The 27,532-nt window shown below is 40.0% G+C and overlaps 1 protein-coding gene across 2 annotated transcripts in view; it reads right to left on the reverse strand.

Moving 5' to 3' along the window:
• Positions 1 to 27,532, reverse strand: part of CYTH3 (cytohesin 3) — an 84,858-nt gene that overhangs the window by 19,754 nt on the left and 37,572 nt on the right. For both annotated transcript variants that reach the window (XR_003369737.1, XM_026650673.1), the window contains exons 2-7: positions 23,895 to 23,977; positions 22,387 to 22,451; positions 21,848 to 21,914; positions 14,522 to 14,640; positions 4,502 to 4,582; positions 470 to 582 (exon numbers count right to left, since the gene is read on the reverse strand). Coding sequence is in view for 1 of the 2 variants with exons in the window: in XM_026650673.1 (XP_026506458.1) it covers positions 470 to 582; positions 4,502 to 4,582; positions 14,522 to 14,640; positions 21,848 to 21,914; positions 22,387 to 22,451; positions 23,895 to 23,977 (528 nt within the window). In the remaining variant the exon portion in view is untranslated. The remainder of the gene's footprint in view (positions 1 to 469; positions 583 to 4,501; positions 4,583 to 14,521; positions 14,641 to 21,847; positions 21,915 to 22,386; positions 22,452 to 23,894; positions 23,978 to 27,532) is intronic.

Consider the following 27,532-nt stretch of genomic DNA (forward strand, 5'->3'; position numbering starts at 1 on the left):
TTAGTCCCTTCAGTTTTATTTTTAACGTGTTTTGCTTTTGCATTTATACTTCAGACATAGGTGATGAGGCATAACATTCTGGCATTTGCAGAAACTGGTCCCCAAAAATAATCTCAGAAATATTGCTTATTTTGATGCAGCAGCATTTTGCTGTAGCATCTTCTACCTTTCAGTTTGTATGATATGTTGCACTTTATTAACAGTTTATTTAAACCATTGTTTTAACACTGCTAGGAAGAAAGATGTTTTTGATCCAATCTTGCACCTCTTACTTAGAAATAAGAAGTAGTGCAGGATTAGGCTCTTTGTTTTGCCCACACCTCAGAACATTCTTGTTTTTCATTTCACATATTGTCTTAGGCTGGACTTCCAAGTTTGCCACCTTCTCTTTGAATTCAAGAAAGTTTAACACATGATCTGATAAATTATATACTAAGGTGATTCTGATAGAAAATGTATCATGACTAACCTGTAGACTGAAAGACTCCAGGGTTACAAAGGCAATAGCGTGAAGCAAAAGCTTCCATCATACGGTCAATTTTCTGAGCCTCTCCTGGAAGTCTGAAACTCCACAGGAATTGCCTATGAAAGGGAAGTATAAACACTTCAGTAAAATAAGATCCATTCCAATATTTATACATTAGACATATATTGGCAATAATCAGCTTCTAAGCAGAAATTAGTAATTTGGTAAATAAAATGAGAAGTTATTTTAAAACAAATCTCAAAATTTAACTCATAAGCAATTAGAAAATATTTAACTCAGCACTCAACCAACAGCAATGCATGCTCACAGATAACACAACGTATTCTGGCAAGACCACGTATTCTGGTACAAATTTTGCAATTCTCTCCTTTTCCATGTTGTCAGAAGCGGGAAATACATAGGAGGCCATGCTTTCTAATTAGCTGTACCACAGTGCTTCTTCACTGCTAAAAGGAGCATATTCTTCTCAGGACTTTGTTGAAAGGAAAAGAGGGCTGTATTATACACAATAGCCCAGAACCAAAAAAGGTGGACTAAAACCCAATATCTTCATTTGAACCAACCAGACATAATGAGTCAATGCCTGGGATAGCGAGAGCCCTTCTTGACTGGGATGGATAAGGGACAGACTATGCTATCATGGCCAGATCTTAAAAAGGAAATGTGACCTCTCAATATCACTGCAATGGGACTTAAATTCAGATATAGGAAATAAAGTGTTCCTATTACAAGTATGAAATAAAAGTAGGTTTTGCCTTCTTCTTGGATTGCCCTTAAAAAAAAAAAAAAAAAAAAAAAAAAACGAACTGACAGGGATATAAAGCTGCAATAAAATGTTAAGCGAAATGATTGCAAGAACTGATCTAAAATTAAAAGAACTGTAGATTACAAATGGTGATTAAAATAAGATCCAAAATAGTATAGAACAGCAATATTGGCATTAATACAGAGTTTATAGGAAAGTGATGTTCTCAAATGCTATACCACATAAAATGTTTTTCACACTTCCTGTTGGCATATCAGTTTAGGAATTATTATTCGTGTTCTTAAGTCCAACCATCAAAGCTACAACTGTAAGGCAAAGTTAGGGCAGACAGCACAGCCTCTTGTTTGTGGCTTTACTTCTTTGAAGCTGGCCAGCTGAAACAATTTTACGTTCTTAAAACAGAAAGTAAATACGAGATCCACATCCATAAGATAATGACGTCAAAAAAGAAACCAAGGATTAGGTACAAAAAAGTGCCAGTCTAAAAAACACTTCCAGTGACTGATATTTTTACAACACTTCTGTATAGAGACTGAATCTCCTTTCAGGAGGGATGCCCTGTTGACATTTTAAACATTAAGCTTCCGAATTCATGAAAGTGAAGACCAAAAATATTTGCAAGCAAAACAGAGTATCTTAGGACATTTGTAATGGGTCACAGAACCTTTCATATCCAAGCTGCCAGTTCTAAACCACTCCAGATCAGCAGTGACTGAAAGAAGTTGCATCAGATTAGTGTTTGGTAGCATAAATGAAGTTAATTTTAATGGTTTAAAGCTCATTCCTGGTGGACATATATCTCAACACAAATGGGCCCCTTACTGGCAGTCTCAGAGAGAATGCAGAGTTGACTGGGCATGGAGAGTGAACTAGCACTAGCTATGCTGCACCTCTTCAGTGCATGAAATGAAGAATTTCACCTCAGAACCAGCAATCCAACACTTGCCATGTGTTCTAAAGAGAGCTGGTCTGAGAAACTTGGATGGAGCCATATTTTGTTGAAATATGCAGTTTTGTCAAAATGCTTCATGAAATCGAACCAATTTTGCACAAATTTTGTTTACAAAAACAAAACAAAAACAGGAAGAAGTCCTGACAATGTCAAAGAGTCAAAATCAAAATAAACCTTTCAATTTGTCTAAATGAAGCATTTTGAACAATCTGAAAAAAAATTATTTAAAAGGAATTTTCCTTTGGAGAATTTTTAAATTTTTGGTTTTCACTGCAATTTGGAATGAGGCTAAATTTCAAAGTCTTTAAATTCTTCACACAGCTCTAGTACTAAATTAACTTACAGCATATTTTAGGTGCAGAAACCAAGTGAAAGCGAAAGCTTGCCAGACTAATATAAAATAAGAGAGAACATTTTAGGTAAAGGATGCATGAAATCAAGCAGCTTCCTAAACCATATTGTACTATAGTTGTTTTGTTGTTGTTTGTTCGTTTGTTTGTGTTTGGTTTGATAACTTTATGGATTTGGTACAACATAACTGAAGTTTTGCTGCAATAAATCAATATTGGTCAATTTTAGTATCTTCCACAGCCTTTCAGTTTCACCTATAAAATTCAAGATTTGTGAAAACTCAAGTGAAAATAATACTGCATATATAGATAAGTCACTGTACTCCCCACGGTCCTATATGATAAAACATAAATGTTTGCATTCCCTGTATAGCATGTAAACTGAATTTTCATTCTCTGGGAAACTTCTGCTCTCAATTACTCGGGATTTACATTGCTGTCTCTCCATTGGCAATTAGATCAAGCAAAGGTGGGTCCCCCTGAAAAACTATTTGACCGGTCCTAAGTACAAAGCTTGTCTCCTTCCCACAAGCCCCAAACTGCTCTGCCCGAACAGCTGGATATGGTAGGGGAAAGCAGTAGGAAATAACTGCAAATGGTGCACTTCTGGAGAGAGTTAAAATCGCTTATTCATTTGCATCTTTTAAAAAAAGCCATGCCCACATTCACATTGCTAGGCCATTTATTAACCAGGTGTTCCTTTCTACAGTACCTTCCCCTTTGCCACGTTTTATTCTGTGTGCTACACCCAGCTGTTGCATCTTGTCTTCAGATTTAAAAAAAAAAAAAACTACAGAATTTATAAACTATGTTTGTACACCTCCCAACACAATGGGGCCCAATCCTGATTGAGGATTTTGGGAGCTACTATAATAAAATAATTAACAGCAGCAGCCTGCGGAAGAGTGGATTGAGGTTTGCTATTAAGAGGCAGGAGATGGAAGTATTGTGTATTCCAGACAGAACCATGGAGTCAGAGGAAACATCCTGATTCCTCAGGCAGCTCAAGTTATCACCACTACAAGCCTTAGTCAGCATAAAGCTGCTCTTATGACGCACCACATGAGAATGTAGCATGTGTAGGAAAGACCATATCAACATTTTAACCTGTCTGTTTTGGGGTGGGAGCCCCTTCCGGCTACAAATTTGACAGCACTCTCTAAACCCTGGCAATTCATTGGAATTAATCTGGATTTACACCAGGTTAACAACCAAATTCAAGCACTACATATTTTAACCTATCTGCTGCCAACCTGTGAAAAATAAGAAGTCTATTATTTACTTAACAAGAATAAATATGTTAAGAATTTAATTCTGAGGTGGTGGGAAGGAAGTGATGCGGAAAAGTAGAAGCAATACTTTGCTTTGACAATATTCTCTTTACAATGGAATCTAATCACCAATTCAGAGTCAGGGACTTTTTTGCTTATCTCAGAAAATTTGCACATGTGAGCTATTTGGCAGGCACATCAAGCATCATTTCATGGAGGATAGGTCCATCAACGGCTATTAGCCAGGATGGGTAGGGATGGTGTCCCTAGCCTCTGTTTGCCAGAAGCTGGGAATGGGCAACAGGGGATGGATCACTTGATGATTACCTGTTCTGTTCATTCCCTCTGGGGCATCTGGCATTGGCCACTGTCAGAAGACAGGAAACTGAGCTAGATGGACCTTTGGTCTAGCCCAGTATGGCCATGTTCATCTGAAACTGGTCTTTGCTCTTTGCATTTGTGTGAAATCATTAATTTCACGTATTAAGAGTTCAAAGGCAATGTATATGCAAACAAGCAAAAAAGAGTGAAACATGAAGATTTGTTTACTAACAAGATACAGAGTAAATCATACATTCAAGTCAAAGATCAGCTGCTTGAGTGAATCATCATCATCTATATACTTAGATTTAATTAAATATGAAGTTTGATAAAAGACAATTACAATGCACTCACCTTAAGGCTTGTACAAGATTGAGATCAGCAAACTCATGGAGTTCAACAAAAGCCTGAAGAACTTTAATATTAAATTCATCTCTGAGGGAAAAAAAACAAAATGACAATAGAGAATTACTACACCAAACCATAAACTTAAAGAACTGCTTCCTATTAATGCAAAAGATAGAAAGAAAGTAAGAAACTAACCAGGCAAATAGAATCCATCGTTAATCAAATGAAGCCATCATTAATATTTCTAACACATATTTAGCTTTGGGATATTTTAAGTGCAAGATTCTTCTCCCCATTTTGCTAAAATGAAATTTAACCTAGTAGGACTAGAAAGTGCTGCTGCTGCCATTAAAAACAGGAGCTGGCAAGAGCCTGTCACTCTACATTGATTTTAACTCTTTATCTAAATGATCTTCAAAATGACTCATTCTCTTTGTTCAACAGTTATTGTTGCACCTGTCTTGAAATGGGAACCTCAAGCAGTCTGGATAAATGAATGGAAAGACTAGAGAGTTTCATGGTATCTTGTATATGTTCAGCTATAATCCTTTGCCGAAATGCTATTTTGTAACTTCTTACAGCAATATTCCCAGAGAAAAAACGGTTACTAACACAGGCGCCGGCTTCCTCCTTTCCCTGGGGGTGCTCAACCCCTGCTCAGCCCCACACCCCGCCCCTGCTCCGTCCCAGGCCAGGCCTCCACTCCACTCCTTCCCACAAGGCCCCACCCTGCCTCTTCCCACCCAGTTCTGCCCCCTCCCCCGAGCGCGCCCCGTTCCTACTCCTCCCCCTCCCGCACGTCGTGGAACAGGTGATCCCGTCGGGCAGGAGGTGCTGGGGGAGGGAGAGGGGAGCTGGCTGCCAGTGGGTGCTAAGCACCAAGCACCCACGAATTCGGCACTTATAGTTACTAACCTTCCATAACTCTTGTTCTTCGAGATGCATTGCTCACGTCCCTTCCATGCTAGGTGTGTGCGTGCCGCATGCACCATTGCCAGAGATTTTCCCCTTTGTGGTATCCATTGGGCCGGCTCTAACACCCTCTGGAGCCACATGCTTATATGCCGGTATAAGGGGCTCCACTGGCCCTGCACCATCTCAGTTCCTACTTGCCATTGACTCTGACAGAGGGGTAGGAGGGTGGTCATGGACTGTACATGAGCAACACATCTCAAAGAACAACAGTTACAGAAGGTTAGTAACAGTTTTTTCTTCTTCAAGTGCTTGCTCATGTCCATTCCATGTTAGGTGACTCACAATCTGTACCCCAGGAGGTGGGCTCGGAGTTTACAGACATGCTGATTGCTACACTGCTCTTCTGAAACTGGCACTGTCTCGAGCCTGCTGGATGATGGCATAGTGGGACGCAAAGGTATGCACTGAAGATTAGGTCGCAGCTCTGCAGATGTCCTGGATTGAGATCAGCGCGAGGAATGCTGTTGACGAAACTTGGACTCTCGTGGAACGAACGGTTACGATGGCCGGAGGCGGGATATTCACTTGCTTGCAGCAAGCCTGAATAGAAGCAGCAGGGCTACTAACGGCTTGACAGGGGAGGCCCCATGAGCTTTGACAGGACCAGGTTTAAGTGCCATGGGGGGAGGGGTTGGTTTGCAAACTTGAGAATACAGTCTTTCCAAGCCCTTGAGAAACCAGACCATTATTTCCTGTACCTTAACAGATGAGAGGGCCAGGTCCTGCTGTTTTAAGTGGAGCAAATAGTCCAAGATAGACTGAAGGGAAGATCGAGATGGAAAGAGATCACATTCAGAAGCCCAAAAAGCAAAACATTTCCACTTGCCCAAGTAGGTAGCCTTGGCGGAAGGCTTTCTACAACCTAGCAAGACCTGCCAAACCTGTTCCAAGCAAGGTTGTTCTTCAGGGTTCAGCCATACAGCAGTTAGATGCAGGGAGGCGAGATTCAGATGAAGTAACCGGCTATGGTCTTGTGAAATCAGATGCAGATGGAGCGGGAGAGAGTGGAGCTGCCACCGAGAGGTCCAGGAGCATGCTGAACCAATGCTGGCGCAGCCACGCTGGTGCTCTCAGGGTAACTCTTGCCTTGTCCAGTTTGATTTTTAGAAGAACCTTGTGAACCAAGAAAATCAGGCGAAAAGCGTACAGTAGGTGGCCGACCCACAAGTGCAGGGAGGCATCCGAGAGGGAGCCTAAGCTGTGCCCACGCAGCAAACAAGACTGCTGACATTTTCTGTTCTGCCTGTTGGCGAGCAGGTTCACCTGGGGAGGCCCCCCACTTTTGGAAGATGAATCTGGCAACCTCTGGGTGAAGGGACGACACGTGGTGAGAGGAGAAGGATCAGCTGAAGTGATCCACCAATACATTCTGGCCTCCCGAGAGATGTGACGCCTCGAGATGAGAGTGTCTCGCACAGAAGTCCCATAGGTGGACAGCCTCCTGACACAGGGCCAAGGATGGAGCCCTTCCTTGCTTATTGCTATAGAATATGGCCACTGTATTGTCTGCCAGGACTTGTACCACCGTGTCTGAGATCTGGGAAAGGAACAGTTGGCATGCTAAGCGAACCGCCCTGAGCTCCCTGATGTTTATGTGCAGGGAGAGTTCTTCCTGGGACCGGAGGCCCTGAGGTTGTTGAGGTGGGCTCCCCACCCTAAGTCTGACGCATCTGAGACTAAGGATACCGATGGTTGTGGGGTAAGAAAGGGCACCCCCATCATTGCCGACCTGGGGTCTTTCCACCAGTGCAGGGAGACGAGGGCCTGTGAGCACTGAGTTCAAGTGGTGTCTGCTCAGGGAATAAACTGATGCTAGCCACATCTGGAGGGGTCTGAGTCACGTATTGAACCACGTAAGTACAAGCCACCATGTGACCCAGTAGCCTGAGGCACACCCCGAGCTGTTGCGATTGGGTGGGCCATGACTTTGGATATCAGGTCTGACTTGGTCTGGAAACAGGCTTCCAGCAGGAAAGCCTGGCTTGGATCGAGCAGAGCACCACCCTGATAAATTCTATTCTCTGAACCGGGACAAGAGTTGACTTCTGCTTGTTTATCAGCAGGCCCAGTGTCCTGAAGGTGACTTGGACTGTGCTAATACTGTTCTGTACTTGAGCCTGTGACCGACCTTTGATCAGCCAGTCATCAAGGTACAGGTAGACTTGTACAATTTGCTGCCTGACTAAGGCTGCTACAACCACCATTCACTTTGTTAATACCCATGGGGCTGCCGATAGACCAAAGGGGAAGGCGGTGAATTGAAAGTGGCGCTGACCCACTATAAACCTGAGAAATCTTCTGTGGCCACGGAAGAGAGAAATATGAAAATATGTCTCCTTTAAGTCGAGGGCAGTGTACCGGTCTCTTGGGTCCAGGAGGAAATGATGGAGGCAAGGGAGACCATGTGGAACCTCAATTCATTAAGGTATCTATTGAGGTGATGCAGGTCCAAGATAGGCCGGAGGCCCCCTTTGGGCTTTGGGATTAGGAAGTACCGGGAGTGGAATCCCTTCCCTCTCAAGTCTTGAAGAGCTTCCTCCACAGCCCCTATCAGTAGGAAGGATTGCACTTCCTGGACGAGGAGATGCTCTTGATAAGGGGTCCTGAAAAGGGAGGGGGAGGGAAAGTGGGAGAGGGGTGAGTAGAAACCGCAGGGTATAACCAGCTGTCACCGTGTTCAGGACCCAACAGTCTGATGTTATGAATGACCATGCCAGGCTGAAGAGATAGACAGTCCGAAAATAAAAGGGGAGGCGGATTTGAAACGGTGATGGGTACAGCGCCCTCGGGTGCACCTTCAAAAGGCCTGCTTGGGTCCACCAGAGTATCTCTGAGACCCCCACTGGGAGGCTGAGTTGGGCGGAAGTGGTTGGTACCATCTATAACCCTTCTCTTTTCTTGGAGGCACCAAGAACCAAGGAGACTGCTGGGGCCTAAGGTCCTTTCTGGAAGCAGACAGAGTGTACAGGCCTAAGAATCAGAGTGGCCCTTGAAGCCAGGAACAACACCTCATGGTGACTGCAGAGGCCATGGTCCGGGCCGCTGAGTCGGCAGCATCCAGAGCCACCTGGAGAGAGGTGCTGGACTCTTGGGGCAGGGAATCTTTGCATTTATTCAGGGAGTCCCATAAATAAAGTCCTATCTCCCCAGCGACGCTTGCTGGTTGGAGATACAGCAGGAGGCTACCAGTGGAATAAACCTTTCTTCTGAAAAAGTCCAGTCTCTCGACATCTTTCTGTTTTGAGGTAGCACTTGACTGGCCCTGCCTGTCCCTTTCGTTCACTGCAGACACCACCAGGGACCCTGGGGGCTGCGAGTACAGGTATTCGAACCCACTTGCTGGCACTTAATACTTCTTCTCTGCCCTTTTTGAAGTGGGGGGCCAGAGAAGAAGGAGTTTGCCACTGGGCCTTGACTGGCCCCATCACTGCCTCACTGATGGGCAGAGCCACCTTGGATGGAGCTGCTGCAGCCAGGATATCAATAAAGCGGTGCAATGTCTCTTTGAGCTCCTCAATTTCCAGGCCAACATTTGTAGCAACCTGCTTTAGAATGTCCTGATGGGCCCTGAAATCATTCTGTGGAAGCAGGCTACTGGGACCCGCACCAGCCTCGTCTGGGGAGGAGAAGGAGGGGGCTAGCACCGGTGGTAGGGCTCTCTCCTCTTTGTCTGCCTGGACTATGCCAATGGAGGCAACAGGGTCAGTACCGGATTTGAGCAGGAAGGAGCGGTAGCCCATCCTTCAGAAACCACTGAGTAGGAGCAGTGGTAGGAAGGATCCGGTAGGGGGGGGGGGGGGAAGGAGGAGATAGGACCCCCAGGGGTTCCATTAGGGCCACTGCTTCAGCCAGTAACTCACTGGCCAGGTGCCTGCTGGAGGACTGGTACTGAAGCTCGGTGGAGCATAGGCTGGGTATCGATGGTGGGCTTTTGGCGGTACATAAGGTTCCCTTTCGGATTCCGAAGAGGATTCTTCTCTCGGCAACCACGGGGGAGCAGTACCCGCTTCCGCCTCCATACAGTGACAGGGCTCCAGGGACTGGTGGTGTCCTGGAGATCGGGACGCTGGGATCCCTGTTCCCTCCTGCTTCCGGACGCCGGAGCTGGTAGGTGTCCCATTGGCCTTGGTGGGACCAAGAGAGAGAGAGAAGGTCCCTAGCCACCTGAAAAGCCTCTGGAGTCAATGATACTGTCAGTGTACAGGCACCGTAGTGGCCTCCTGGTCTCAGTGGAGAGCCCTGCACCAGGCTTAACGCCCTCAGCAGAGTTGATGGTGCCGACATGGGTCCAGGGGCAGAAGAGTGGCCAGGCCTGGGTCTCACTCACTCCTTGCTTCTCTCTCTCCTGCTCTCTCGGCCCACTGCTTCTTATGCTTCTCCCTCCGCACCGGAGATGGAGAACAGCGCCGGGAAGAGCTCATTGCCGTTGGAGTACTTCGCAGCAACACCAAAGTACTCAGCACCGAATCGGAGAAGCTCGGCTCTGAGACAGGTCTGAGAGTGGCTTCCCCGGGGATAGCCTTCAGTCTGATGTCCCCGTCTTTTTTGGTGCGGGGTCTGAAGTCCCAACAGACTTGGCTCTTGTCCTTCGTGTGAGTTTTGCCCAGGCACTTTAAGCACCTGGAGTGCAAGTCACTCACGGGCATAGGCTTGCCACAGGCGGCACAAGGCTTGAAGCCTGGGGACCTGGGGCATGCCTGGCCACTGGGGCAAAGAAGTCCCTCACGATAGGAACTAACTAAACTAAACTAACTTATATATATATATATATACACACACACACACACACACACACACACACACACACACAACTTGAAATATAGACACTACACTATGATAACTATGAATGTAGAAAAAAGTTTAAAAACCACTAGGAAGAAGCCTTTCCAAAGCAAGAAGGGTCGTTCCAGCAACCGTCGTGGGCAGTAAGAAGGAACCGAGTGGGTGCAGGGCCGGCAGCGCCCCTTATACCAGCACATAAGCATGTGGCTCCTGAGGGCGCCAGAGCCGGCCCAACGGATACCACTAAGGGAAAAATCTCTGTCAACAGTGCAAGCGGCGCACCCACACCTAGCATGGAATGGACATGAGCAAGCACTCGAAGAACAACAAAACATTACTATGCTTTCTTTAGCAACAGCACACTAGAGGGGGAAAAGAGTCATGTTCCCCCCTCTCTCTCTCATCCCCTTCTCCTATAGGACAGAACCATCACTGCCAAACTGTTAAATCAACAGCTATCAATAAGGCCTGCTCCCTAAATACAGACCTAAAAAGGAATAATAAAATACCACTTGACGCATACAGTATCCTTAGTCCATTCTGAGAAATCACTGCACTGAATGCTTCTTTCCCAAGATCACGCTAAAAACATAATAGGTATTGAATTTAATTTCCCCCTGTATGTCCCTTAAACTTCTAAACAAAACCAAAGTTAGAATGAGTTTAAGTATGCAATATGGTATGCAATTTTTGAAATGCAAACAGAAATTTAATACAACAAGAACAACCTGGGTCCACGTGTAATTTAATTTCAACACCAAACCTGACAGTAGTGCAGTCTATATCTAGGACTTTGGGGGTAGAGGGAGAGGGAAAATCAAGTTGTGGTGTTGTTTACCTCCTACCTCACCAGTAATAGTAACTGACAACAGTTTTAGTATGGTTCAAGGGACAGAACAGAATTCACTTCACTTTTGCATAGCTGAACTGACACAACATTGCTAAGAGAAGTAAAAACTTGATTACATTAGTAAAGTTAGATGTACACAGCAAGCAGAAATGTTGCATAAAAATTAGCTTTTTTAATATCCACATTTCTGACTTCACGCTGGATATTTTCCATGGTTTTCTGGCCAAATATTAGCCACATATCATTGCAGTCATATTTTCAGTTCTTCTCATGTTTTAATTGCCACTCTGTAGATTGACACTAATTTCTGAGTCATAATTTGACATTTAATGTTGGTTACTATATTAGTTTTCAGTTAACTGTTCAGAATTCAAGAAGATGGAAACTGAGTTGTGTAGACACAGTATACTCACACAACTGAAACCAATGAAATTTTAGGGATTAGTTAGGAAGAGACAAACAGCACAGCTTGATTTTTTCAGATCCTAGATGAAGACTGCAGTGTTGGCAGGTTTGGGATGGGAAGAGGTAGGAAATAATCTTTTGAATTGTAAATTGAGCTAGTTTGCTATGATCCTGCAGACACCAACTCCTGAAAATAATCTCAGTGACTTCAGTGGCACTATTGATGTGAGCAAGGACGAGTTGCATGACTAAGGGTTTGAGGATCAGGCCCTGAGAGGAAAAAATATTATTTCAAGATCAGATGCCAGAGTGAAAAAGAGAAGAAACATGGATTACTTTACACAAACTCTATTGTAATTATGGAGATTAAGTTAATAATGCATAGGGGAGGTATAGCGATCTATAAAAAAAAAAAAAAAATCTACATTTTCATTACTTGTAGTTGAAATATTCAAAATGATGTTTGGAATGTTTCTCAGAGGTCTAGTTCTCGTGTTTATGCAAAAAGTTGAAATTCCTACATACTGTGCATCATGTCACAGTATAAACTTTCATTATACCTACTTAACTCTAAGGGCCTATAGCGAACTGCAAGCTAAAACCCCAATCCTGTAAATAGATTCCATGTGGGCTTAAGGGTGTTATGGCAGAGAAGATCAGTTTACAAGAGTAGGGCCCAAGTGACTAGGCTATTAAAACTCTAATTGGCATCTGATTTTGATAAAAAATACAGGCAAGAGTTATGTCTGTAGTCTTTTCAATGAAGAAAGAGATGAGTTTACAGGTTTTACCAGTGATACAATTTTGCAGCTGAATTTTTTTTTAAACAAATACTTTCTGTACTGCATTACAACTGAAGTAATCTGCATATTTATTGTGCTGTACATGATAAAAGCTAAGATGCATTCTCCCCTTTAGGTACCTACTTAATACCCATTAACGTTAATAGGATGTATATGTGCAGGGAAGAAGACAACACTAAATAAAAACAGCTGACTATCATTAGTCTAGGCACCAACCTTTTGAATGATGAGCAATTTTCTCATCATCTAGTTACTAACATCATGAAGCATTCTTTGTCTGGGCAGATCATTAAGAACTACTACAAGATTGTTAAAATATGATTCTGAAACCTTCCAGAAGTTTATGACATTAAATCTTGCACAATAACCAAATCTAGAAAAACTATTTTATTTTTCAGAGTAATGAATTGTGTAAGCAATGTGTGATATTTTCATAATTCATCCATTTTTAAAAAAGCTTCTTATAGCACAGTACTTTTACTTCCCAATATAACTTTTATAACCCTCAGGGTACAATGTACCTCATGCAGCCAGTGAAGGTGAGAGAGAGACTGATAAAAAGTGTAATTCTCCACTAGAGCAATCAAGCGATTAAAAAAATTAATCGCGATTAATCGTGATGTTAAACAATAATAGATATTGTTAAATATTAACAATTAAATATTTTTGGATGTTTTCTATATTTTCAAATATATTGATTTCAATTACAACACAGAATACAAAGTGTACAGTGCTCACTTTATATTTATTTTTATTACAAATATTTGCACTGTAGATAAAATAAATAGTATTTTTCAACTCACTGAATACAAGTACTGTAAAAAATAACTGCATTCAAACATGAACAATATAAAACTTTAGCACCTACAAGTCCACTCAGTCCCACTTCTTGTTCAGCCAATCGCTCAGACAAACAAGTTTGGTTACAATTTGCAGGAGATAATGCTGCCCACTTCTTGTTTACAATGTCACCTGAAAGCGAGAACAGGTGTTCACATGCACTGTTATAGCTGGCGTCACAAGATATTTACGTGCCAGATGCACTAAAGATTCATATGTCCCTTCATGCTTCGACCACCATTCCAAAGGACATAAGTCCATGCTGATGACGGATTCTGTTCGATAACGATCCAAAAGCAGGGCGGACCATTGCATGTTCATTTTAATTATCTGAGTCCGATGCCACCAGCAGAAGGTTAATTTTCTTTTTTGGTGGTTCAGTTTCTGTAGTTATATCAGAGTGTTGCTCTTTTAAGACTTCTGAAAACATGCTCCATACTTCATCCCTCTCAGATTTTGGATGGCACTTCAGATTCTTAAATCTTGGGTCTAGTGCTGTAGCTATTTTTAGAAATCTCACATTGGTACCTTTTTTGCGTTTTGTCAAACCTGCTGTGAAAGTGTTCTTAAAACAAACATGTGCTGGGTCATCATCCAAGACCGCTAGAACACGAAATATATTGCAGAATGCGGGTAAAACAGAACAATTCTCCCCCAAGGAGTTCAGTCACAAATGTAATTAATGAATTATTTTTTTAACAAGCATTATCAGCATGTCATCTGGAATGGTGGCCAAAGCATGAAAGGGCATACAAATGTTTAGCATAGTTGGCACATAAATACCTTGCAATGCAGGCTACAAAGGTGCCATGCAAATGCCTGTTCTCACTTTCAGGTGACATTGTAAATAAGAAGCAGGCAGCAGTATCTCCCGTAAATGTAAACAAACTTGTTTGTCTTAGCGATTGGCTGAACAAGAAGTAGGACTGAGTGGACTTGTAGGCTTTAAAGTTTTACATCGTTTTGTTTTTGAGTGCAGTTATATAACAACAACAAAAATCTACATTTGTAAGTTACACTTTCATGATAAAGAGATTGCACTACAGTACTTGTATGAGGTGAATTGCAAAATACTATTTCTTTTATCATTTTTACAGTGAATATATTTGTAATCAAATATAATAATATAAAGTGAGCACTGTACACTTTGTATTCAGTGTTGCAACAGAAATCAATATATTTGAAAAATGTAGAAAAACATCCAAAAATATTTAATAAATTTCAATTGGTATTCTATTGTTTAACAGTGTGATTAATCGTGATTAATTTTTTTAGTTTGTGTGAGTTAACTGCAATTAATTGATAGTCCTACTCTCCATGTATTTAAACATACTATATAACGAAAGAAGAGATAAATTTGTTTCAGTTTACCTCTCACCAAGGTAATCTCCAATTACAGTTTTATTTAGTCCTTCCCCTTTATAGAGGAACTGTGCAATGTCTTCTGGAGTGTTCTGCAGCAGGTCATTTTCTATAAGAAACTGGATCCCCTAGGAAAAGAAATTTAAGAGGAAGAAGAATTATGCTTCCTTTCACAAACATTTATTTGAACACTGTCCAGGATATTTTGGGATGAATACACAGAGATATACATATCCGTACCATTTTCCAATTTAAAAAAAAATCTGTAGATTAAATTAGAGAAATCATTTATCTTTCAGGTAACGAAACTAGACATCTGTTCAGTCAGGTAGGTAATTTCTAGAATTAATTTACAGATCAGAAAAAGGAATTCCTAAGGTTGGAAACAGCAGGTGGCAATTTAAATTCCTTAAATATAGAAAGATATTTAATTGAGTAACTATTCCATATTGGCCTTGGGAAGCAAACTGAAAGGGGAGTTAGCATTTAACAAAATTCAAATCAGTCCATGTTACTTCATTAATATCGGGCAGAGGGCATAATCTGTGAGATCACATAAAGAGAGATACAGGGACAACATAATTTACTTATCATCATACTACAAGATAAAGCATCTGTTATAATTTGCAATACCATGACTGAATGCATCAAGTCATTACTTGCAGTAGAAATTATGATTTGAGATAATTAATCCCATTTTGAGAATTTATGGGAAATCTTGGCATTAGGATGGTAATTAATTTCTGTCCCTGCTTGAACTAAATTATTCAAAGAGAGGATCCCATCATGGCAAATAAAGCCCAATGAAGTCAATGAGAGTCTTTCCATTTCATTTAATGAGCTTTCAATCAAGCTCATTCAGAGATGGGCTGAGGAAACAAGAGAGAGTAACCCTATAGAGAGTCAAGAGACAGGAAAGTTTTGGCTTGTCCATCCTCAGATGCCTTTTTAGCCTTTGTACTTCCTAAATATTCTCATGAGATAGAGAGTCCTTGATATACAGTTTCTAGGGAAATCCAGAAGGCTTTCTGCAAAGAAATGAGGAAAGGACATTTTCAAAAACTGTATTAACATTATAGAAGTCTTAAGGAATAAAAGGGATGCTGTGTTAGCTTTTAAAAGGATACTCAAGTCCCAGACAGATATTTCTCCAAGACAATATTTCTCTAACAAAAGGTCTTAATTTTTCCATTGCTTTCACAAAATTTATAACAAATGTTGGGAGAAAGTAGCAATGGCAGCTCCATACAACTTTGAGGTCCTGAATTCTATCCATATGTGGAAGAGTTCACTAAATTATTAAAATCTTTGCCACTGAAACACATCCTGAGATTCCACTTGTTATTTTTAGAGATAAAAGCAAAAAACTTCTCCATTTCTGTAAATGGATATTGTTTATTGTTGTTTTCCTCCAGATTTGCGGGACATCCATCATCCTTGAAAAGGTAGGGAGAGGGAGGAAGAAAAAATACTGTACTACTTCTAATTTTACCTTCCACTGTCCAAGCCATTAGTGGAAACATGAAAATATTCTTATGGTTGGTTGATTTAGTTTGTTTTTGCAACAGTACCCTTACCTGCCTGGTAAGGAGGATTAGTTTGCTGACTGCAATCTACTTTAGGAGGGCAAACCTATTGCCATTCAGTCTTGAAGCTTTTTTTTTAAGCCAGAAAGACCATTCACTCTCTTGAAGTTTCGCCACTGGAAAAACTACTTTCAGTGTCAGGATAGAACATTGATGTTTATGACTCTCTTTTCAAATCACAGAGAAAGACATGATTTCTTTGCAAAGAAAATATTTCAGTTTTATCTTGTAGTAGCAGTAGCTGTGCCTTCCTCAGACATAATGATCCCCCTGAACTTTGCTTGATAGTTGGATGTGTTGACTACTTAGCTAGACAAAAAGATGCTCCAAAGAGGAGTAAACGTAGGCAAATAAAATGAACTTTTTGTTTTCAAGAATAAGTTTGGTACATGTCTGAAAAGAGCACTGTGACAATTAGGAGATTATTCCAAATTAAGGAACAAATAAGGTTCATCAGGATACAAACATTTTCAGCTTTAAAAAACACAAACCACCACTGAAAGCCATAAATCTGTCAAGCACAGAAAATCCTGTAGGAGTTCTAAAGGATGCATTCCAGAGGTGTCGTAACTGTGGAGTTGTTAAAGCAGTTGTTGATTTTTTTCCACTTAAATCAGTATTAAAATCGCTACCATACTTAAATAATTTAATTTTGTCTTTAAAATGTAACACCATAACTCTTCAGAGGATGATTGAATTTTCTATACTTCTTTGGTCAAAAGACTATTTTAAAATGAGCCCTTTTTGTAAAAAAAAAAAAAAAAAAGTTTTTAAATCTCTTATAGTTAAGAACCAGTCCCTATAAACTCCATCGTCTCTCTCTTTCTCACACACACGCACACACACAATATCTCCGGGATAGGATCATTTTCAAAGTTTGAAAGAAACACATGCAATAGAGTTATTCCCCTTATTTGTCACTCTAATTCAGCTCTACAAAGGGAAGAGAAAGAACTGCCCAGTTACCCTATTTCTGTTCTCAAAAATTATTTTCCTATTTCTCTAGTCCTTGTGCCCTGTCCTCACCTACAAACTTTACTCTATGCACCTCTGGTCCTCCATCTTTCCATGCTTCATACTCTCATTTGTTAAACCTAGCAGGGGTTATGCTGATTTAAAAGAATGAGCTTCCTTTGATATGAGGGCATAGGACATCCTTTCAGACAAGCGTCAGAAACAACAGCTATGTCAGTAATGAAGCTGCAAGTTCCCTTTCTTTGGCATCTTTAGCGCCTCATTCTTTTTTATGCATCTATGACTGTGTTCAATTCTGGTCGCCTTATCTATAAAGAATATAGCAGAAAGACAATTCCATGAAAAATGATGGAAATTATTAGAGGCCATGAGAAAGCTTTTGTGTGAAGACAGGTTGAAAAAGATTGTGAAACGTTTACTTTTAAAAGGGACAGGAGAAAGGTATCAAATTAAAGAACAGAACAGAGACAGTAGATCGAGAAGTTCAGTTAAATTGGAAGGATACAAATGTAACTAGCTTGTTAAACTCATTGCCACACGATACCATAGAGGACAGCAAAATTCAACAAAGGACTGGACATCTCTATGGTCAGTAAGGACATCCAGAATTCCATTAGTAAGGTTTTTCAAAAACAAGTTTAGCTAAATCCTAGTTTATAAGCCAACCTCTCTCTACTTGCAGGAGTTAGGAAGTAGCTTTCCGTATGAGCAGGTTAATCCTTTACTGTCTACTTCTTATACCTCTCTCTAAAGCATCTAGTACTAGCCATTGTCAGAAATACAATATTGGACTAGATGGACCACCAGTGTAATCTGCTATGGCACTTGCTATATTCCCATTATAGACTATAGAACAGTGATTCTCAAACTTTTTTTTACGTGGACCACTTGCAAATTGCCGAGGGTCTCAGCGGGCCACTTAATGATCTTCCAAATGTTTGTACCGCTAGCTAACTATTGTAAAGCGCTTTGGATAAAAGCGCTATATTAAAAAAAAGTTATAATAATTAACTTTTTTGGTTCTACAAATAAAAGCACACAACTCATATTTTAATATCAGTAGCCTTACCTTTCTATGCGATAGATGTGCCTTCTCTCCCTTGCCGTGGCAGCCCCCGAGCTGGGGCTGGGAAGGATGGGGGTCTCTCCCCCACTGCAGCAGCCCCCGGGCTGGGAAGGAGGGCCATCTCTCCCCAGCAGCCACAGCCCTGGATCTGCGGAAAGTAGCCTCTTTCTCTGGCCACCGCAGCCCTACACATCCCAAATTCCCCCACCCCCTCTTCTCACTCCACTGCCACCTCCCACCATCCCCTATTCCCCTCAAGGCTACCACCGCACCTTACGTGTGCGTCTTCTCCAGAGTCCAGGCACCTAATTAGTGGAGCCACACCTGTGCGGCTCCACTAATTAGGTGGGTGACGCTTCATTTTCTCATGTGCGGCTGCCCAGGTGTGCACCTTAGAGGGAACTATCTGTGGACCACCTGAATGGAGCTCGTGGACCACTGGTTGTCCGCGGACCACAGTTTGAGAACCTCTGCTATAGAATATGTATTCCCATGGGGGATATATTTTACCATAGAGGTTGGAATTAAAGTTTTGCATTCAGGTGGGATTGTGAGGAATTTGATGTTTGCATTGTGGCTGGACTAGAATGGCATTTTCTTGTGCAGCACAGGAGAAAGTGAGGATGGCCGGGTATTGGAAAGGTGGTATAGTGTAAGAGTTGAGATTACTGTGATATCAGTTTAATATATTATTTTCTTGATTTTTAATTATTGCATTATTTAAAAATACACTGGCAAAACTAATGTAAAGTTAGGGACACTTATGCATGCTAGATTAACAAGTTCACTTTCTTACAGAAGCTAGAATAGGTGAAAACTTCCTTTTAGCAGAAAAATTATGCAGAAAGGCCATCAATTCAGAATATAGGCCTTCTAGATCTGATAAAGTAGTCTATTATAGATAACATTATTTCAATGTATGTATAGTACCTTACAGAAGGCTGAATGGAGTTATGTGCTGTCTTGTTTTTTCATTACAAGTATGTAACAAGTAAAGTGGATTCATCATCAGACAATTTTGAACGCATACAGAAATGGCTAGGGGGAATTAGTTATAATCTCCAAAACAGGTCTTAATGTATCTATTTTAACTGAAATATAAGGACATCCCATCAACCCTACCCTTGTCTTCATGAAGCTAATCAGGTTTCTTAGATCTAATAATACCTCTTTTCTGCAAATCCAAATCCTCAAATTACCATCCACAGAAACAGTCATCTTAAATACCCTGCAAACCAGGACTCAATTTCATTTTCCTTTGTAGCAGAAAAGAGGTGATAAAGAATTAAGAGGCAGATAGACAGGAAGAGGAGATTTGTCTGGGACAACAACAGTGTCTGGAAGAAGTGGGTCAAATAGATCACTCAAATACCCCTGACTCCCACTCTAGATTTTGTCTCTCTCTGTACTGCTTTAGCCTCTGTTGACTAATTTAAGACAGGAGACAGCTGTATTAGTTTGCCTTCTCCACATAAAACACGATTACAAAAATGTATTTATACATTCACTACAAATATTAAATATATTTTTCTTAGTCAGCTATTAATGACTTCAATTAAATCAGCTTTGAATTTCAGTTTATATTTTAGAGTTAATCATAAAGTTTTATACCTCCCAAGAAGAACTGTCTTTCGAGATCCACCACAGACAATGTGTATCAAGCCCCAGCTATGATTTCATACTTCAAATTCACATACTATGGTGCTTTTCACACAAAACCCAAAAGCATTTTATAAACTTTACAGATTTAGAGCCCTGTTCACATGAGATCAAAGCTAAACTGGTTTTGAAAAGATATATACAATAACACCATGTAACTGCATCAAATGAAACAGTTTTCAAATCCAGTTCAGTGTACCCATGGAACAAATCAGCAAACAAAGTCAAATATAATAAACTCTTACCCACAAAAGGTTCAATTAGGATGGGTAACAGATTAGCCGGATATGAAAATTGCATAGCACTAATTTAAACTAGGAGTTCACAGACACTTTGAATAGAGTGGATCCCATCCAATAAAAAGACCATTCTGTGAAGTCACCTTCCCTTCCATTCGTGCTCACACAATTATCCCACTTATTTCACATTCCTGATCATGCAGACTGCCTTCTCTCCTATTTGTGATCAAAAACAATATTCCTGTTGCAACAATAGCAAATTATTCTATGAAGAGCAACATTAGGAAAGTATTTAATGTATTTTTAGCTCCCGTGAATTCAACATAGCACTTGCAAAGATAAGCCAGCACCATGTTACCACCCAGCTCTTGCAGACCACCGCTGTTTCACAGACCACAGCTTCAGAGTGCTGATGTAAACCCATTTCCCACAGATAAATAATGTTATAGTAGAAATGTGGCCAGGGCTTCTACACATAGGAATAATTTCACCCACCTGTGAACTATAGCCATCACTGCAAGAAAAGTACCTGAACTCATTTTTCAATTTGGCCACAAACCTTCTAGGCAGTAAAACAACAGGACACTTGAAAGCATGGCACCCCAAAACAAAAACAGAAAGGAGAAGAAAAAAAAAACCACCCGCCAAAAGATACAGGTGAAAAAGAGGAAACTATGGCCTATTAATCTAAATAAGATTATTTAGAAGAAAAAGACAATTTATAGGTTATAATAGCCTAAGTAACATACAGAGTTGTTAATTGAAAACACTGCTGTAAGTGAACCATTAAGTCATCCAAATATATTCAAGTTCAACATTCTTGAGACGGAATCGTACCAAAAACTAGCACAGTGACCCCAAGCTTTAGTAAGGAAGATTTTGGGGAAAAAAAATATGATGTTAATATAGATATCATTCAGCTACTCAAAATCCAATCCTAATGAACTCAGAAAGCAGTAAACAATACATCAGGGGAAATACACAATGGAAATTAGGAAGGGTAAAGAAGGGATTTGAAGAGCAATTAGCCAGATATGTTAAAGCAACAAGAAATTCTCAGTTTATCAGGAGGAGACACCTGCAAGAGAATTGGTGAGTCCTGGACTATGAGGGGGAAAAGGGAACAATTAAGGAAAATAAGAACATTGCAGAGAAGCTAAATGATGTCTTCACATCAGTCTTAACCCTAGACATACATTTCTTCAAATAATAAGCTAAGAAATATTTATTTTAAAGTGATTACTATGTTTCTACTTGCAATTATTTGTGTAAGTGCTATTTATGAATGCACATAATTGCACATTAGCATTTGTGTATATAAATGTAGTGGTTTATATGAGCAGTTAATTGTGAGCACAAATTAAAAAGCCAGGTAGGAGACTATATAACAAAGGGCTCCAAACTTCTGACCAAACTGTAAAATATTTTTAGGACTGAATTTAGCACATCAACACAGAATATCTCCATCGAGTGTTATCAGGTCTCTATGCAAGCGTGCCACAATGAGTATACTGACAAACTTACCTACTGTATTTAAAATTCTGACTACAAGAAAGATGTTTGCTCTAACAGATATATAATTTATTATTCTTTTAATTATCATTGTAGTAAAGGGTGGAGACCATTAGCTTTTGGGCCCATCTTCATGATGATTTTGCAAGACCATAAAAGTGTCCTGATGAATGTTTGGGGAGTTTTAAAATGCACCGTTTAATTTAACTTTAATTGATTACCACCAGTATGGACTGCATTTGCCAAAAATAATACCATTAACAATAACTTAAATCCTGACAAATACAAATTGTACTACCTTCTTAGGGTCCATGTTGAATTTCTTCCTTCCCATAGCTATTTGCTTATTTCTCTGTGTAGTTTTGCTATTCATTTGGAAGACAAAAACAAAAAAAAGATTATCAGCTGCTCTTGCTGAACGCAATAATTTAAACTCTCTGACTTTATTTATATTTTCAACTTTGTTTTTAATATTTTATTTTTATATAGTAAAAAAAAAATCATAGTATCATAAGGCATTTACTTCCAAAAAGTGACAACCAAAAATAGTCTATTATTTAAAATCATGTTACAAAGAGGACCCACTAGTTATCACAGTTTTACAGGATCACAGGTAGTACCTATGGAAAATTCTATCAGATCACTAAGTCCATCTTTCTGCAAGGGCAAAATAAAAGCTGTATGATATCTAAATGGATTCTGCAGATCTTAAAACAAGCCAAGCAAAGATTTATAAATATCCAGTTTTTGGTAACACAAGCAATTTTTGTTTCCTGTTCCTGAAACACCTTTGCCAGTATCTTATTACTGAGTGGAATGCTTGTCAGAGTTACTTACCTTTCTTCTACACTAGTCAGATTATCAATTTCTGTCATAACCTCTGCTATTTCAAATTTTAACCTCTGCCAAAAGAAGGAAAGGAAAGTAAGTTAACCAACCAGTATTAAAGCATTTTTAAAGATATTCACTCTGCCATAAACAAAGTTAATGTGATCAACGTAGATTTCATTTTATTTATGAGTCAGTAGAGCTGTGAGAGAATTGCACAATCAGGGCTCGCTAGAAGCAGTATTAAAAAAGAGCAGAGCCCTCTATTCTAGCTTGAAAACTCAATGTGGAAAAGAGAGGCTCTACTGAAAATCTTACTTGGGACATCCTAATAGTAATATGACTAGATTAGCAAGGAAAGGAAGGAGGAGAAGGCCACAGATCATGTGCAAAGACGGTGAGCTGGAGATATCATACTCTTCTAGATGTGGTCCCTACTCTTCCCTTTTATTACCGGCCTTTGCAAAAATGAATCATAATGCAGAATGGTGGTGAGGGTTTTCTGCAATAAATAGCAGTGGGATTTTTTGTGCTATCCAAACAGGAATCAATAAAAGTTGTTGCCCATTTGGGATATATGGTTTGAACTTTACACCAGCATTAATTCATAGATAGACATTTGTATCTTGTCACTAGAACTCTACTGGGCTCTCTTGTCACTGAGCTCTACTCAGACCATTAGATCCAAAAACCTCCTCCCAAAAGCAACTTATGCTGAGATTCTGTTCTGACTCTCAGTCCAAAATTCACTGCGTAGGGCCATCTCTCCTGGCCACTGATGCCAAGTTCTTAATCTTTCATAGTGTATTTCTCTTATCCTTTTTCATAGTCTCATTGCCAATACAAGTATTATAAGTTTCAGTATGAAAATTCCCTGCTCCAATATCTCAATTCACTACTTCCCACAATCATCTCCAGTATTTCTGTATATGAAGTATTAACTATACAAATGAAGTGTATGTAGATACACACAATGTATTATACAGATTCAGGGTAAAATTTTCAAAAGTGCTTGAATGACTTAGGAATTTAAGGACTTGTCTACAAAATTAGTTTACAGCAAGTTGGGGTGTGAATCTAGCCCACACTAGCCTGCCCCGGACTGACTAACTGTAATGTGTTTTAGTCTATTCCTCTTTGAAACATGACTAGTTAGATCAAAGAGCATCAACAAACTGTTAATGCGTGTCAGCACAGTGCACATGAACAGTTAGTCTGCAGCATGGTAGTGCAGAGTAGATTCACACCCCAGTTTGCCGTGAAATCATTCATGTAGACAAGCCTTAAGTCTCACTGAAAGTCAGTAAGATTTAGGTTCTTAAATCACTATGTAAAATTTTCAAAAACGCTTAAATGACTTAAGAATCTAAACTTAATTAACTTTCAAGTCACTTAAGTGCTTTTGAAAATGTTACCAAACAATATATAATTATAAATCCATCATAACATATTGCTATAACATTAAATGTACTGAGGTAGTCTTCTTTGCATCTTTATCTGATAGATAAATAAATTACCTCAATATCATCAATTAGTTCTTTTTTCCTGCGACGAATGTTTAAAAGTTCTTCTCTCTCTTCTATGGAGAGATCATCCGGTACTGAAAATAAAGCAAATTTATATACTATTATCAATCGCAGACAAATTAAAGAAAAGCAATTTTTACAAGAAAATGCTTTAGCTAAAAATATGAGGAAAAAAATGGCATATACCCATTGCTACTGAACTTCCACTTTATAAATCATAACTAAGGCAATTCATTGAATTAACATCACCCCCAAAAGATTCTAGCATTCAAAGAAAGCAATACAGCTGTTGGGGACTCACTATCATATAATGGGTCTTATGACTTGGGTCTACACTTAAGTGGCCAAATTCATAAAAGAAATCATTGGAATTATACCAGCGATGGGCCAAAGTTGTTCGTACTTTTTAAAAAGGAGATTCCTAAAATTACCCTATGTAGGTTTACAAAATGTATTATGACTTGTAAAGTACATGCATTCATCAAATCTTTCAGGAAATAATTACAATATTTATATATAGGCTCCTTATGGAGATGTGGTCTGAAATCAGCACCAGGATACAGGATTACATTTTATTTGGTTGCTTTGTATGGCAGGTACTGTACTTGCAATACTGCTGGCATCTTTAATATCAATTACTTTTATCAGCAGGTAACATTTTTATTCATTACAGATAAGGACACAGTTGGAAAACATTAACACAGCATCTCATATATTCAGTGTTTTACAATAACATTTTTAAAAGTTTGCCATATTTAAAACAACTTCTCTCAACTGTTTACTTAGTTATACTGAAATAAGAGTGCTACCCCGCTGATAAAAGTAATTGCTACTGAAGATGCAAGCACAGTGCTGTATATATCTGCAGCTGAACCTCAGCCCACCACTACTTCCCCTGTTGCCCTTGTCTGGCAGGCAGGAAACCTGAGCTATTGCTCCAATAATATCTCAGCTGTTTTCTGGGCAATCACATTTTTCCTTGCCCGTTAGTAAGCATCCTAGGCAGGGGCTGCATCTCATTTGTTTGTACTACACTAAAGACATTGTCAGTGTTCAATAAGCAACAGTATTCACATTTCTTTCGGATTTTCATGTACTGTGGTTAACAGTTTGAATGCTAGCTGTTCTCAAGGAAATGTTTTTGTTTTAATTAAGATGACAAAGCAGCTTGCCTCACAAGCTCAGTAAAATGCAACTATTACAATAATTAGCAAGGGTTCTGCACCAAGTGAGATGTGTGCCAAATGTAGTAATTTTAAATGGCAAAAGCCTTCTCCTTTTCTAATGCACATGCATTTAGCAGGCTATAGAGACAGACCAGAAACAAAGATTTGGATTTATTTTTAAATATATTTGAAATTTGAAGTATATCTTCTTCTGATAGTCAATGGTCAAGCTCCAATTGTAAAAGTTTGCAATTTTTTTATATATATTCTCAACAGAATACAAATTAAAATGGCAACATTGTCTATAAGCCACTACTAACAAGTGATCTCATTTAACTGTTCCAGGTACAAACATGATTATATTACTTGCAATTTAGGAAATGGTCAAGTCTTTTATTAAAAAAAAAAAAAAATTTTTTTTTTTGCCTGTTTTTTCCCCCTATATATTTCTCACTGGAAACCCATCCCCTCTTAAAAAAATTTCTCAGAACAGATACTGACACATCTGAAACACAGGATCATTCATTTTACATCAAGCTTTACAAAGAGATGTATTGTCTTTTACATACAAGTCTTAAGATTTAGAACAGCCAAAAATCTTGAGTTTGTTTAATAAGCAGTCTAACACACACACGTGCACACACTCTTCAAATTAAGTTATTTAACTGATTTAGACTAATAAAAATGAAATGAATGTTATATAATCTCAACTATCAGAAAGTCAGTTTTTTAGCTGGGAAGTTCACTCAAGTCTCCCTAAAAGTGTTTTTGCTGTGTTATATGGTTCCTCATTTTTATAGTTTGCAAAAACATATACGTAGTTAAGAAGTCACAGTTCCAGTAACAATTCAAAGTATTAATTAAATTTTAAATTAATGAAATCTAATGTCTACAATTTTAATTCAAAGGGTATCAAATATTTAGATATCCTACATAGCTGCTGCTTTTTATTTCACAGTAAATTACAAAATCATTACATTAGCTGCCTTTATGAGTTCTTTACACAGCAGAATGTTGCATTAGTCTTGTTACAGTTTCTCTTGGTAGTTTCGTTTTGTTTAATACCTGATTGAGAAAGTTAAAGAGTCAAATCTCCACTGAAAACTAATTCAACTTCTACTCTGAATTGACAGGACTTATGCCTGAATTAAGTACTGTAGGTTCAGGCTGTCCAGTGTAGGGAAAAGAATTACTCCATTATTTTTTGTAGAATCTTCAACTATAGTGTTTCATTTCTTCTTATAGCTCTATAGCAGCAATACACAGACATGCTGTTCCCAGACACAGACACATCCATGCTTATATGATTAATGATATTGTCGCACAAGAAGAAAAGTAAAACCAAATGGATTCATATTGTTTTCTGCTGCACTGGGAAATCACAAATTATCCATTTGCCGGATGGAAAAGGAGAAAAATCAGCAGGGAAAGAAGATTCTAAACAGGGTAATTTAAGGCAGTGGTCCTCAACTTATATAGCATTGTGCCTCACTGCCAGCAGCCCCGACACTGGACCCCAGACCCACGCCGCATGGGGCCAGCCGACTGCCCACCCCAGATACCCAGTGGTTGTTCCAGAGCTCGCAGGGCCAGGCGGCTGCCCCGGAGCTTGCGGGGCCAGCCGGCTGCCCCGGAGCTTGGATCCTGCAGGGCCGGCCAGCAGCCTCGATCCCAGAGTCCCACCATGTGTGGCAGGCCAGCAGCCCAGACCCCGCCGTGCTGGGCAGCAGGGCAGCCGGGAACCTGGACCCTGCCATGCGGGCTGGCCTTTAGCACACAGCTGAGCTGGGCCGCAGCAGTGTGCTAATTGGGCCACATGTGGCCTGCTAGCCACTGGTTGAGAACCGCTGCTTTAAGGCTTGTCTACACTGCCCTGCAGTTCGGATTAAGGGGGTGTGAATAGCAGTGCACATCAAAGTGCTGCACTGTAACGCCGCTGTGTGGGCACTGCAGGCACAAATGTAAAGGTTCCAAGTTTGCACTAAAGTAGTTCTTGCTCCACCACAGACTTCCTGTGGGACTTTGGGCAAGTCAGTTAGGACTTGTCTAGACGGAGCGTGTGTGGCAACCTGGGCATAAATCTACAGTGCATTAGTATGACACACACTAACAGTCCGTGTGGATCCTGCTACAGCACACTAGGAGTATCCCATCAGAGTAGATCAATGAGCACTACCGAACTTTTTAGTGCATGGTAGCAGGCTTCACACAGACAGACAGTGCATGGCAGGCTAGCACATGCTTGCACCCCAGCTTGCTACACGTTCTCCATCTAGACAAGCCCAGAGTCCCTCTGTGTCTCAGTTCCTCATCTGTAAAATGGGAATAATAGTATTTCTGTACCTCAGGGAATGGTTGTAATAAATGCATTAGAGACTGTGAGGCACTCAGATACTACTGAAATGGGAGGCCCATATGAATATGTAAAATTTGATTAAATTAATTAAAAGGTTTATCATAGAT

This window comes from Terrapene carolina, unplaced genomic scaffold, assembly GCF_002925995.2.
Source record: "Terrapene carolina triunguis isolate 2854851 unplaced genomic scaffold, T_m_triunguis-2.0 Scaffold93, whole genome shotgun sequence".
Taxonomy (NCBI): Eukaryota; Metazoa; Chordata; order Testudines; family Emydidae; genus Terrapene; species Terrapene triunguis.